This window comes from Pagrus pagrus (genome assembly GCF_965226575.1).
Source record: "Pagrus pagrus genome assembly, chromosome: 11".
Taxonomy (NCBI): domain Eukaryota; kingdom Metazoa; phylum Chordata; class Actinopteri; order Spariformes; family Sparidae; genus Pagrus; species Pagrus pagrus.
The window spans coordinates 17,743,107-17,757,449 of record NC_140195.1 but is presented as its reverse complement, the minus strand read 5'-3'; the positions used below and the strand labels follow the sequence as shown (position 1 = coordinate 17,757,449).

At 41.1% G+C, this 14,343-nt stretch overlaps 1 protein-coding gene across 1 annotated transcript; it reads left to right on the top strand.

Annotated features, from left to right (window-relative positions):
* Positions 1-3,592: 3,592 nt before the first annotated feature.
* Positions 3,593-14,338, top strand: rbm15 (RNA binding motif protein 15). The gene has a single exon (XM_084366931.1). It carries the CDS (start codon positions 3,737-3,739, stop codon positions 6,284-6,286), a length of 2,550 nt encoding a protein of 849 aa, XP_084223057.1. The 5' UTR covers positions 3,593-3,736; the 3' UTR covers positions 6,287-14,338.
* The last annotated feature ends 5 nt before the right edge of the window (positions 14,339-14,343 follow it).

Here is a 14,343-nt window from a genome sequence, read left to right as displayed (position 1 = left end):
TCTAAAGCATCTGTCTTATTCAGTAAGAAACTATTTTTGGGGAAAGACTATCAAAAAATTTAACAAAAATAGTCTCAGGTGGAATTATTTTAGCCTTGACATGACTCTTTTAAAATAATGGTAACCAAGAAAGTTGACCAAAAGTCTGTGTCACAATTTAACTGGGAATGTGGTCATGAGGCAAAAATGCTATGCAGGCTGTGGTTGCCATAAACACAAAGATTTCCGCTGTGCGGGAAGTGAGCTTCTCTGTGTTTGGGAAGCGCACAGAGAGACCGTACATGTGCAGCTTGCTTGGCCTCACTCCAAGAGGCCTTCAGGTGGCACCTCATGTATCAGGAGCGGGTGGCAGGTTCATTAATGAAAAGCTAACCGAGCAACCACACTTCACTATTGATGATAAAGTGGAGAGCCTCCCACGGACGGTTGGCTTCATGTTGAGGCAGGCATTTCTCATTCACATCTGGCATCAGGGGTAAACCCGACCAAAAGGCTAATGAGTCACAGTTTAATCTGAGAAATTGGGGTTACCATGGCTCAGAGCGTGTTTGTTTACTTACGTTATTCATTGAAGCCAGTACAACTGCTTTCTGCTTTTAGTTATTAATACGTGTGTTTTCATGTATTATCTTTTAAAAGAAGAATATGACATGAATATGTTATGGCATACGTGTATTCTGAATCGTTCCTAATAATTGTTTTCAGGAAATCTCCTTGTTGTGCATTACCCCAAACAATTTACTTTATTGTCAAGGAAACACTGAATTGCAGGGTACCATCCCATCTGGTGTAAATTACTAAACACCAACATATTCATGTCAGATGTGCAAACATTTCAATCTGTGCAAGATGGAAAATGCAACTTGAATAGAGAAAAAACAGAGCTCCACTGGTGGACAAAGCCCTCCCAAGCTCCACATACTCCCCAGGACCGTGCATGGCTTACGGCGGAATATATTGGCTCTGCTCTCCCATTGCTTGCTTCACCATGACAGCCACGCTGGGGCAGATTAGCTGCCATTCCCGTAGTCTGTGCCGGGGTTTTGTGTGAGCCACTAACATGTGGTTCCAATAGAAGAATGCACAAACCCATCAGAAACACTTTCCACACCCACAGCTTCAAATTCCAGCCAGGCCCTGGGAGACTCTTACTGCAGTTACATAGCCCCCCTGATTAAATCCCAGATTAAGTGGAGAAGATAAGAAAAGCTGTCAGTAGGGATAAGGGATTGAGGCGATGGTCATCTTTCAGAAAGTTGAAGAAATAGCAGATGGTGGATCAGTGTTCAATTTTAATATTTATTTTTAGAGATAGAGAGCAGGTTAATCAAATGTATCTGTCCATAAGCAGAAGAGGAAACTCAGTGGCTTAGTCAATTTGATTTGTTAACTCTCAAAGAGTCGGGACGGCTGTAATAGAATATTTCACAATATTATAAATACAGTATGGTTTATTCCACTTCAGAAAGGACCAGTTACCCCCATCTTAAAGTTTTGATTAAGTTTCAATAAGAGTGATTTGGGATATGCTTTGATCTGTATTGACTCAATATATCAGCCTCCAAAAGCCTTATAAGATTTGTCAGAAATGAAAAACGTTGAGTTGAGACTGCACAATGCTGGGGGCAGTTATTAACTAAGCATCACTCCATCCTGTGTCAGGGTCATTGGGTGAAGACTGTCACTAAAGTCTGGAAATTACTATACCCTTAGCCTCATTAATGGACAAAAAAATATGATTTAATGCTCATTAAAATCTGCAGAGCTGCCTGCTGGCCACTGTTCTGAGCTTTGATCTTAACAAGATTTATCTTGGCCTTGAAGTGTAGCTATTGTGACACAACAGATCCTTGAAGTATTAGAACAGCATTAGCACGTTCCAACCAAGCTAAAAAATATGGCTGCACAGTCAAATGGTGGATTGAGGCAAGTTGAGCAAAGTCTGTCATGAAGTATTTGGCTGTTTTCAGACATTTATCAGTAGACCTTCATGATGACGTTCCACACTTGAGTCCACTTTTTGCACTTAATTGTACAGTGTGCACAAAATATTACCACATATGTCCGGGAGTGTAAAAGGGAGTTGACAGCAAGGGTGTCACTTTGTGCTGAAAAGTGGTGGGGACATAAGGGCACAGATGAAAAACATTTTTTTTTTTTTAAATGGTCTTCAGGATATGCAATTTTAGGCAATTTAATGAAGGGATCATGTGAGGTCAGAGTAGATTATTACTGTGGGTGAAAAAATTGCAAAAATGATGCATCAAAATTAATCTTAATCTTTAATGATGATCTTTTTTTTTTTCTAGCACATTTTAGCTAATTATGCTTTTAAAAAGTGATGGGGACAAAATCGTCCATTTCATTAAGTGGTGGGGAGATGTCCCCAGTGTGAATGAAACCTATGGTTGATAGAAACAGTGATTTTTTTTTTCTATTTTAACATTATTCTTACAAAAGTTTGACTCAGAAATGAAGAGAAAACAACTCTAATAAAAGGACAAGAAGTAGCAAATGACAATGTTTTTATTTTGTGTCCCTCCAAAACTTTTGTATTTAAAAGTAAACAAAGTGTTCTCAAGTAAAGGGCACTAACAAGTATAGAGGCCTAGTGTCAGCTTATTAGCACATACTTGCTTACTAGGTTCATTAATTACTTATTATGCCTCTACAATATGATAAAAACCAATCTAATTGTGATTATTCTTGACAAATATTGCGATTGTGACATGATTGACGATTAGTGGGAACGATTATCAGTGAAGAAAACTATTAGAATCATGAAGATGTGACATTTAATGGGGTCTGTACCAAACAAACATGTCTTTCTTACATCTGGAGAACAAGATTTGACATGTTTGCAGCACTACATAATGCTGTTTCCTCACATCTTTGAGCTTTATCAAAAATGTGCATCCTCTTGGGCTGTGGATACTGCACTTAACCATACTGCAATTTTGATTAACACAATTGTGCAGCCCTATTACTTTTTAACTCACAAGGCACTAAAATTACATTTTCCATCTTTACATAAATCCTTAAAATATGACAGGAACTTTGCTACTGTATACTTATGAGCACAAAGATCACAGCTGGTTTATCAGAAGCTTGCTCTTTCCATACAGAGAAAGGCCATGTGCCTTTCCAGGGTCATTTTTACGGATTAGTTAAGGGTTTATGGGCTACTGTACCCTTTTGAGCCGCTGTTCAAATACTGCCATCTTGTGGTTTATGGTGGACTTGTGTAAAAAGTTTCCCATCTCTCCCATAATGATCATTCTATTCCCCTCCTGTGAAATCCTAGATTATGTTTTATTGTAAAAAATCTGCTCAGTTCAGATGTGTAGTGTAGTGGAGTCATGTGACTGAGGAGGGACAAAATAATCATTAAAAAAGCCTCAGATATTAAATGAATACCACCTCTCTGTGCTCATGTTATTTAATATGCTGAGACAATGAGCGATTTTATCACTTGATAATGAATAACCAAAATTAAACAGTTTCACCAGAGGATGATTGACAGGCGTATTAAAGTTTTCCACCCACTTTTTCAACCAATCAGCGTGAAGAGGCGGGCCTTCGCACTAATCCTTACAAAATGGCGGCTGTTGTTGTTTTGCCGCAGGGTCACTGAATAAATCCGTTTTTCTTTGCAAGAATTTTCTGCACTAAATTGCATAAACAGCGCTAAAAAAACAGCCCAGGCGTCCCGACGGTCGGCTCCGTGTGGACTGAAATGAAAGGTAAAGAGCGGTCGCCGATTAAAAAACGCTCCCGGGCCTTGGACGATATTCGAGACAGGGGAGGATGCCACCCGACCAGCAAGAAAATGGGGGCTCTCTCCGTTTCCAGTGGGAGTAATAATGGAAACAGCTCGACCAAAAGCGACGGCGGCTCGACGAGAAGGAGCCTGCTCGGCGAAAAAAGAGACAGAGATTTCGACGGACATAGTCGGACTGGGAATAACCACAGTTTGTCTGCTGCCGCTAGCTCCGTCGGCAAAAACCACAACCTGAGCCTGACGCTGGATTTAGCCTCACCGAGGACAACTTCCCGGGGGGAGCCGCGGGTCCAGCCGCCCAGCGCCGAGAGTGAGTACAAAACCCTCAAAATAAGCGACCTCGGCACCCAGCTGAGCGACGAAGACATAGAGGATGGACTATTTCATGAATTTAAGAAATTCGGGGATGTGAGTGTTAAGATAAGCCGCAGCAACGATGAACGGATAGCGTTCGTGAATTTCAGGAAGCCCGACGACGCCAGAGCTGCTAAGCACGCCAGGGGCCGGCTGGTGCTGTACGACCGGCCGCTGAAAATTGAGGCGGTGTACATCAACAGGAGGAGAAGCCGGTCCCCTGTGGAGAGAGACTTGTATGGTGCAGCTCAAAGCCATAGACATTTGCAGAGACCCCTCTCGCCCACCGGGCTTGGATATAGAGACTACCGGCTGCAGCAGCTGGCCCTGGGACGGCTCCCCCCTCCCCCGCCGCCCCCTCTGCCCCGAGAGCTGGAGCGGGACAGGGAGTTCGCCCTGTTTGAAGCCAGGGCACGTCCAGCTTTCATTGCAGAGCGAGCAGCTTTTCGTGAGGAGGATTTTATATCGCCAGAAGATGACCAAAGAGCCAATAGGACGTTGTTTTTAGGTAATCTGGACATAACTGTTACAGAAGCGGACCTGAGGAGAGCTTTTGACAGGTTTGGGGTCATAACGGAAGTGGACATCAAAAGACCCACACGGGGACAAATCAGCACATATGGGTTTCTGAAATTTGAGAACCTTGACATGGCCCACCGTGCTAAGCTTAGTATGTCAGGCAAGGTAGTAGGCCGCAACCCCATAAAGATAGGTTATGGGAAAGCAACTCCTACCACACGCCTGTGGGTGGGTGGACTTGGACCTTGGGTCCCTCTAGCTGCACTGGCGAGAGAGTTTGATCGTTTTGGCACTATAAGGACCATTGACTACAGAAAGGGGGACACTTGGGCCTACATTCAGTATGAAAGTTTGGATGCTGCACAAGCGGCATGCACACACATGAGGGGCTTCCCGCTGGGAGGCCCAGAGAGGAGACTCAGAGTGGACTTTGCTGATGCTGAGCATCGTTACCAGCAGCAGTTCCTGCAGCCTCTCCCAATACCACCGTTTGACATGGTGGCTGAGTCGTTTGTCCACCGTGCCACTCCTGAACCTCTGAGGGTCAGGGAACGGACTCCACCGCAGCTTCACTTCAGGGAGAGAGAGCTCTTTCCTGGAACTGAGTGGCCCAACCCAGCTATCCGTGATCGAGTACGTGCCTCACCCTTTGAGCCTCTAGAGCATCTGGAACGTGAGCGGCGGGCACGTGAGCCCTGGTCCTTGGAACGAGAGCTGCAGGGACGAGAACCTGCACGCAAGCGCCGTGTACTGGAGGATGGACGCCACATAGACCACTCCCCTGACAGCACCGATAGGACAGTAAGGCGCAGGCGTGCTTCTCCAGATGGTAGTCCTGGAGGTAGCAGCAGAGACGGAGGGCGCTTCAGTGACTCAGAGCGCCCCCTGCGGGGTGAAAGACCCTCCCCCACACGAGAACATCACAGTGGACTAGAAAGAGTTGGTGCTGAAAGGAGACTCAAAAGCCAGAGTCTTTCTGAAAAAGGACCTTCAAGCAGCAACATTTCAGCAGTTGTAGAGCGTAAGCGCAAAGCTGGTGATGGTGGTAAGGGACCAGCCAAGAGAGAACGTTCTGAGAGCAGCACCAAGGGCGGTCAGTCATCCAAACCTGACGGCACCAGACTCGGTTTGGCCTGGAATGGCATGCTACTGCTCAAGAACAGCAATTTTCCAGCCAATATGCACTTGCTGGAGGGCGACCACAACGTAGCCAGCGACCTGCTTGTTGACGGCACAACAGGGAGGCAGGTGAGCGAGCTAAAGATTACCCAACGTCTCCGTCTGGACCAGCCCAAGCTTGACGAGGTGTCCCGACGCATCAAGGTGGCGGGTCCCGGCGGCTACGCCATCCTGCTGGCAGTTCCTGGCACCACGGAGGATGCATCTTCGTCTGACCCTGCAGCTTCAACTCAGCGGCCACTTCGCAACCTGGTGTCCTACCTCAACCAAAAACAAGCAGCTGGAGTCATCAGCCTGCCTGTCGGGGGGAGCAGAGATAAAGACAACACAGGGGTTCTTCATGCTTTCCCTCCCTGTGATTTCTCCCAGCAGTTCCTGGATTCCTCTGCCAAAGCTCTGGCTAAAAGTGAAGAGGACTATCTGGTCATGATTGTTGTTCGTGGAGCATCTTGAAAAACATCAGAACACACTAAGTTCGAATGGTGTAAAAAAAAAAAAAAATCTGCTGTATGTCAGTAACTATTGCATGCTGTGTGTTCTGCATTATGGGGTACACTAGTATGGTTCTTGAGTGTTTGTATGTTGCCATGTAATCCACTAAAAGGACAAACAGCGCCCTCCTACAAAACTAAAAGGATGTGTGTTTTTGAAATTATTTTTAAAGGGTGCATAAATTGCTCTCAAGGTCATAAACCGGCAGTAATTCAGTACAGTTGAACAGGAAAATATGAGGAGCATTTGCTGAATACATTTTATTTAAGAAGAGATACGTCACATAGAAAACAAATATTTGGTTAATTCACAGGTTTAAAATCTTACCCACCCCCTGTTCCATTACAAGAAAAGCAAATTTAGAAATGCAATGAATGGACACAGTAACACCTCAGACTCCCTCAGAGGCTACTGTAGTGTCGAAGCCACATCTATCAGACACAGTATTAACAAAATCTTAAAATGACAAGCTTAACAAAGTTCGCTTATACTGTAGTGCTGAGATTGTATAGGTGTTATTGTGTCTATCTCCTGCACAGGTATTTATGAGGGGAGGGGAATTAGAAAACATCCTTTTTCAAAGCTTTGAATTACAGTGCAATAATATTTCTACTATAATCACTTTGTTTGATGGATGGAGACAAAGGAGTGCATGACATTTTTGAATTGAAGGTTTTCAGTAATGGTGTAGTGAATGATTTGGTATTGCAGTTACAAAGCTAATCTCTTTGGAGAAGGAATCCTGGTTACATTTTGAAGGTCAGAACATGTTGGACAAGTTTTCTTCAGCACAACACTCGCCAGACGTGTTCTTCTTGCCTTCCACAAGTAACATACTTGATGATAAAAAAGATAGCTTTGCTGAATGGAGTTTGGTGTACTGAAGAAGAGTTGTACACTATGTTTTAATTTTAATAGTCCCTAGATACAAGTCACCATTTCAGTTACCTATGTTGTGATTAATGTTTGAAAAATGACAGATTATGTTCAGGTTCATGGTTTGGATTTGAGTGTATCTTTTTTTTAACGTGTTCCGCAATGTGGGAACACCAAATTGCAAGATAGACAATGAACTCAGTGTGTGTCCACTGGTCAGACTAAGGTGTTATGTCAACTCAATGTGGAATGCTCAATACTAACAGATGTGAGATTATTTTTGCCCAGGGAACAGCCCATAACAACACGTATAGCATAGTAAAGCAAATACTAACATGTTTTTCTTTTTTTACTCCATATTTTATTTCGTGCATCCCTACCTTAGAAATGGTTGTGTCATGTGATCTATGAAAATCTACAGTAGTAATGGATAAAAAAAAAAAGCTTAGAGAGGTTTGTGTTGTTTCATTTATTGCTCTGAAACCAGTAGGTCCTCCAAGAATAATAATATTCAGTATCAGTAAAATGTTGGTTCAAAGTAACCTGCTATTTGTTCAGTGTAATTTTAAAGTTTTAAAAACAATTTAACAGTTAATGTTTGAATTTAAAGTCTAAAGATCTAAATTGGACAGTATTTTACTCATGCCTGCCAACATGTTCCTAAGGCCTACTTACCGTATTTTGTTTTGACATTGTATGTTCGTCATGCAATAGTTACCCACCCTGAATTATAATTTGCTGAGTTTGGTTTAATGTGTATTGAAAACATTAATATGTCGGAAAACTGTTACATGTGTGAACACATCACACCCACTTCAACGTTGGACTCATGAGGAACCAAGTGCAGAGCTGAACACCTCTGCAGAGAAGTGTTTGTGAGTCCTCGCTAATGAGGCAGCTTTTAAGTTGTGTGTCCCCTCTGCACCTGTGATGACTCCTGTTTTTAAATGGAAAAATTGAGCAATGTACACTTTGATGTCATGGGAAAGGAAAATCCGTAGAGCCCATGCGAAGCTGTTCACATACCTGCAAGTGCGTTTGGGCACTTAATGTGACCGATTGTCAATAAATTGTTCATTTGAAGGGAAACATGTTTCTTCGATGGAAGTGAATTGAAGAAAAGAGCTGCCATACCTTATTGTGTTTCGAAGGAGTTTGTCACTTGAAATTGTGTTTTCCTGCACACGAAAAAGGGAGACAATTAACAGTTTGTTTAGCACCAGAAGAGAGACCCAGGATCACTGTTTGCTTACAGGCCTGTTCTGAGCCCCTAAGTTGCCCATCTTAAATTACTCCCCTGTTACACCCACATCTGTTCCTGTTGGCATGTGAACACCTGATCAGGATCGAGGAGCCTGCACTGCCCCTTGTTTACAGCCAGTTTGCAGTGTGAAAAGGTGGCAGACAGCTGTGCAGTCCGGGAGTCGAGGGCTGGAGCAAACAGCAGCACGTGCCAGTATCCTGTTGTCTTCCCTGCTCATAACTCAAAAGGTTTCATGTGCGTTCTGAATAGGAGCTGAGGAAACCCCATCACCGCCTGTCACACACTCCACTCGGGAGACTGTGGGTGACACTGCTCTGAAATTTCCATACAGTTCAGGCTGTCTCACTGCAGAGGCCAAGCTGAACCACTGGGCTGATTTGTCTTTATTAAACTTTGCCCAATTATGATTTGATTTGACTAAATGTTTGGCGCAGGGAAGAGGATTGGCCCAAACCTCAGCTAGGAATATTGTTTGCTCCCGTCTTTGTGTTCTCCTCTGATTGAACCCTCTCCGAGGAGACGAGTGAAGAAGTGTTTTGCCGTGCTGAAGCTGTACTCCATCATCATCTGAGGTCGGCTGCAGCATGGAAATGAAACATGAACAGGGTAGATTGTTTACCCTTTTCAACATCGCTGGAAGGAATCCACGCTGCGGATGCCACCCCTCCCCCATATTCTTCTAGGAGACCTGTTTGTTTAAGTTTAAGGCCACTTTACACAGGAGAGAAGGTTTTCCATTTCCTCCTACCATCCATTTTAGTCATATTAGTGTGAAAACAAAAGCTGTGTCCTGTGCTGAGAAGGAGCCCGCACTACACTAGAGAAACATTGCCATCTTGAGGACCTTGATGCTCCTGCCTTCCCCTCACAGTCTACCTGACAAATCATACTCATGCACATCAGACAGCCAGGACAGAGCTGGTATCAGTGTCAGACTGCTGTGTAGAAATGGCATGAGGGTGAGTACAGAGGAAAAGTGCTGTCTGCCAGGTCTGTATCGGTGGCTAAGGCAGCAGTGGTAAGTATAAAGTGTCAACACCACATGTTTTATAATAACAAATGCAAAGTGGCACACTGTAGTTTTCAGCCAAAGTCATTACTGACATTATTTCAACTAATGGCAGCTGGCATTAGTCCAGTTGTGTAAGATAATACAATGACCCATCACATAGTGCTAGTTTGATCAGCAGCTTAAGAATCAACAGAATAACATGATGATGAATTGTCTCAAATGGTGAACATTTTAATACCCAAATGTATACTTTTTTGATAATACACTCACACAGAGGCTTATGTTTACATTAATTGTAAAACTGATGTAAGAACACGTAGCTGCTTTTGCAGCCTAAAACCAATTCTGTATTAGTATCATTCATGTAAAGATTAATTATGTCTGATGAAAAAGAAGTACAGGCAGGGTTAATATGATGTGGTCTCTGAGAAAAGGGTGACGTAGGCCTCATTGTTTCATGCAGAACAAAAAAAACGCTTCAAACCACTCAAATACATTCATGTTGAACACTGTCAGTACGCAACTCCTGATAGATAATATTATTGATCCTGCTAAAAAGGAACCTCCATTAGATTATTTCTTGTGCACGACTGAAGCATTATTATCAGTAACCAGCTGGGCAAATGTTATTTAAGGAATTACAATAACATTAAGAAGTTGCTACTGCTACAGAATCATCTTTTACATTAGGAGATTGGCCACAAATGATAACCTCGTATTAATTAAATGGAGAATATTAATGTGACATTTAAAGGAAGTCATCGTACATCATATGCCACCAGCCGGCGATCAGAATCTAGCTTGTGAAAATAAAATCAATTTCTGTTCAATAGGTGTTGAATCCAGAAGCCGGCCCCTTACTGATAGCATATTAAGACTGTTTGAGCAGCTACGTGCTATCTGTCTAATATTTAACAGCCAGCTAAATATTCACTCATTATATATCAATCAGCAATACAATGTGTGGCTTAGAGCTTTGTGCAAAACATAGATATTCACAAATTAAGGTATATATAAAAAAAAAAACAGTGGCCTGATACACTGTTAATAAAATAGGCTAATTTATACCTCTTAAAACAAAGAATTGTAATATTTCACAAATTTGAAAGATGACTGAAAAAATGTACCTACATCTGGAGAAATTAAAACAGTACATTAAGTTCATCATTGAAATATACTCACTCTGGTATTGGTGTCACCAGTTTTCCAAATAAGTGTTGTTACCTTTAATCTAAAGCAAAATATGGTAAATATTATAATTTTATGCCAGTCGCACTACGATATTTTAACATTCTGTAATGCAATCCGCAGTAAGATTTGGTAATGTACAATCACCTCAGCTCAACACTTCTCATGTCATATTATTTGCTAATGCATACTGGCAGAAAGGTAATCTGTTTTACTCATAGCCAAACAGTAATTCACCGGTATGCTGACATGGATTTTTTTCAGCCACTACAATAACCGATAATTAGCTGCTTCTTATGGCCGATAACAATGAGATAACTGCTTCATATTTTTGTATTTTAAAAAGAGATTAATACCTGTAGTTTATGTGAACTACTTATTCTTCTTCTGGCAGATCACAAACCATCTTTAAAGGTGCAAACCACTGTATGTGAGTGTGTAGACAGTGAAAGCAATCTGGATTCATATTATTAACTTTATTAGTTGGCTAAAAGTTCACTGATATTGATAAGTAGCAGATAAATAATATGAATTTCCCAGTATCAGGCCGACAAATGTATCAGTCCAATATTATTGTGCATCCCTAATAATTTATAAAAGCCACAAATAATCAATTTCACACTTGATTTATGTTATCCATGCTGATTGCAGTGTAGTTCATCTTAGTGTAAAGCCCCTAGTTGGATATTAAGTTATTGATAAGCATTTAAATCTTGTAAAAACAAGTGTTAACTTGCCATAACATTCATTTACACTGTCATAGTAAACATTCACGTTTGTTTCCTTTACAGAGTTTCCTGGACAGGTGCATCAGTTTGTTTCCTGGCACTAAACACAACATCAGGTGACGTCTACTGTAAGTACCTGTTCTCTTTGATTACCAGTATTTTTACAATATGAAACAACAAGTGGAATAATTGAAAACATTTGATGGGTCAACTTTTGAAAACAAGATGAAATGAATGTAATGTATACATTAATCATTTGTTTATTCAAGTCAGTGTGTCTGAATAATGTCTCAATAAAACATGTTGAAGATGTCAAAAGTTGTGAATGTTTTTGTTTTTTTCCCCCGAAAGAGATGGAGGTTGGTCTGGCATCAGTGTATTTATTGCCAAATCACACAGGAACAGACTTGAGTCACATGTCAGTTTATTACAGCTGACTGCGCACTGTTACAAGGCTTAAAAATGAACTCTAAGGGCTCGGAACAGGATATCTATGATTGGTTAAGCAGGTTTTCTAATCTATCAGTTAACAAATGTAGGAGCAGAGTAGTGACAAAACAGTGCTTTACCCATAAATGCATTCACTGCGACAAAAACACAAAATCATACGCTGCCAAGCAGAACTCAGTTCCTTATCGGCAGAGTTTAAGACATACCAAAGGGACACATAAATCCTTTCAAGATATTTCTCAAATACACAGTTCCTTAAAACTAACAAGTAAAATAATCCCAAGACCAAAATCTACTCTTAAAGCATCAAATACTTTTCATAAAAGATTTATTATGGTACAAAATATTCAGTGGTCCTCAATCACAAAAGCATACTGGTGCTGAATGCAACTCGTGAGCCAAAAGAGCTTTTGTGCATGACTGTCGTTATTGAAACAATACAAAGAGCCTTGCTCAGTATTGTGAAAGTGAGTTGAGGGGGAATAATTTGGTACTAATTGAGACAGCATTCTTTGAGTAAGAGCGCTCCTCTGCCACAAGAGGGCAGCGTAACAACACACGTCCATCATTGGAGTCTGGGCTGTCCTCAAGACTGGATGACTGGATAATGATCATAGTGGTTTAAATTATTTGAACTCCCCAAACTATTTCTTTTTAAACTAATGAGCTAAAATAAGCTTCAAGTTGTAGGTAGGTTTCTAATGTGTCTTTGGCTGACATCACAGGAAGGTTAGTAAAGATACAGTACAGTACCTTGTAAGGCAAACTGGTGAAAACACAAAAATCTCTATTACATAAAAAAAAAAAAAGATTCACAACCAACAGACTCCCGTATATAAACAAAATATAACTACAAGTTGCATTGCCATTAATTGGCTGCCTGCAGGCACTGTTAAGGCTTGGCAACAGTTTCCTACCAGTCCAGTGGGGCGACGTGCATCTACACACATCTACAAGGGCAACAACAGCGAAATATCTTTGTTACACAGTTGGTCAGATGATTTACAGACATACAAGGTCGACAAAATGACACTTTTATCACCCTCATCAGCTCCGTCGCCCCTCAGTCTAACTGTGATCAAAATATTGAGGAAACATACTTAAATCTCGCCTTCAGGATCTACAGTTAAAATGTTGTGCAAGTGAGCTGTTAATGACAGGAAAAACTCTCTTTGTGTGCACTTGCATAGAACAGCTCACAAATGATGAGCCAGGTGTGACTGTTTGCCAAGATAGAGTTATTAAAATGCGCATTATCATTACTGACCCACAAACAGAGAAAGGCAGTTTGTAGATTTGTTGTAGCATTTAAAAGGTCACAACTGAGGTTTCAATTGAAAAGAAAGTAAAGAAAAAATTAAGTGTGCTTGCTTGCACTAAAAACTGCAAGTGCAAACACTGTAAACAGGTTAAAATGTGCTTAAAGTTGATGCGTCAGTGATGGTGTCAGTTCGATTTGTCATTTGAAGTGTAAGCATTGAAAAAAGCTGAGGTGTGAGTTGATCTGCAAGAGCTGAAGGCAGCTGAAATCAGTTGAGGTGCAATGACTGAAATCATGTGATATTTGAATTGATCCCTGGTTAGGGGCTACAGTATTTCTATACAACTGTCAGCTGATGCGTCAGTTTAACTGTCATTTGCAACAATACAAGTAAAAGTTCAAATGTCAGTTAAACTGTAAACAATGAAGGAAAGATAAGTATTAATACTACAAGTACTAGAGAAAGTTGAAGTGTCTACCCTGTATAAGTAGTTGGAATTGAAGCAATTAAAGCAACATTATGTGGAAACTGGCATTGAGTGCAACACCACTGTCGTAAATACAAATCCCAGGTCTGTAACAATTTGTCAGACGTAATGTAGGTGCTAACTACAAACAAAACTCACTATTCATGACAATATGCATTGAAAACTTGTATCTTGAAGTAAACGTGTGTAACGCTGTGATCCTACCCTCTTACTGAAGTTTCACAGTGCAGAAACAAGAGATAGGAGGGCGGAGTGGCTGAGACAGAGACACCATTCACCCTGTTACAAGACACTGTATCATCAAAATGAGTTTGAAGCTGTTATTTTAGGTTAAAAAGTTGCATAATGTTGCTTTAAAGTTGCTGAAATTTCAGCTGAAGTGGAAATGCTGGAGAGAGATGAAAGCAGGTGAAATCAGTCACATGTGAAAAGTTTTAAAGGTGCATTATGTAGTTTTGGGGAAGAATTCTTAATCATAAGAGAAAGATCTTCATTGACTGATTTTCTTTATGCCTAAACAAACTAAATAAACAAACTCTTCATTTTCATGGCTGAATAACCGGAATAAACAAACTGGCCTTAAAGGACAACTCAGTTTCATGCTGTTTATATTTGGCGGACCCTGCCACCATTCTAGCTTCAGACAGTGTTCTTATTTTCCTCTGAGAACAGCTTGTTTATTCAGAAATGGAAAAAAATCAATATTTCTGAGTTTGTATTATCACCTCATTAATATTGTAAGTATTGTGAG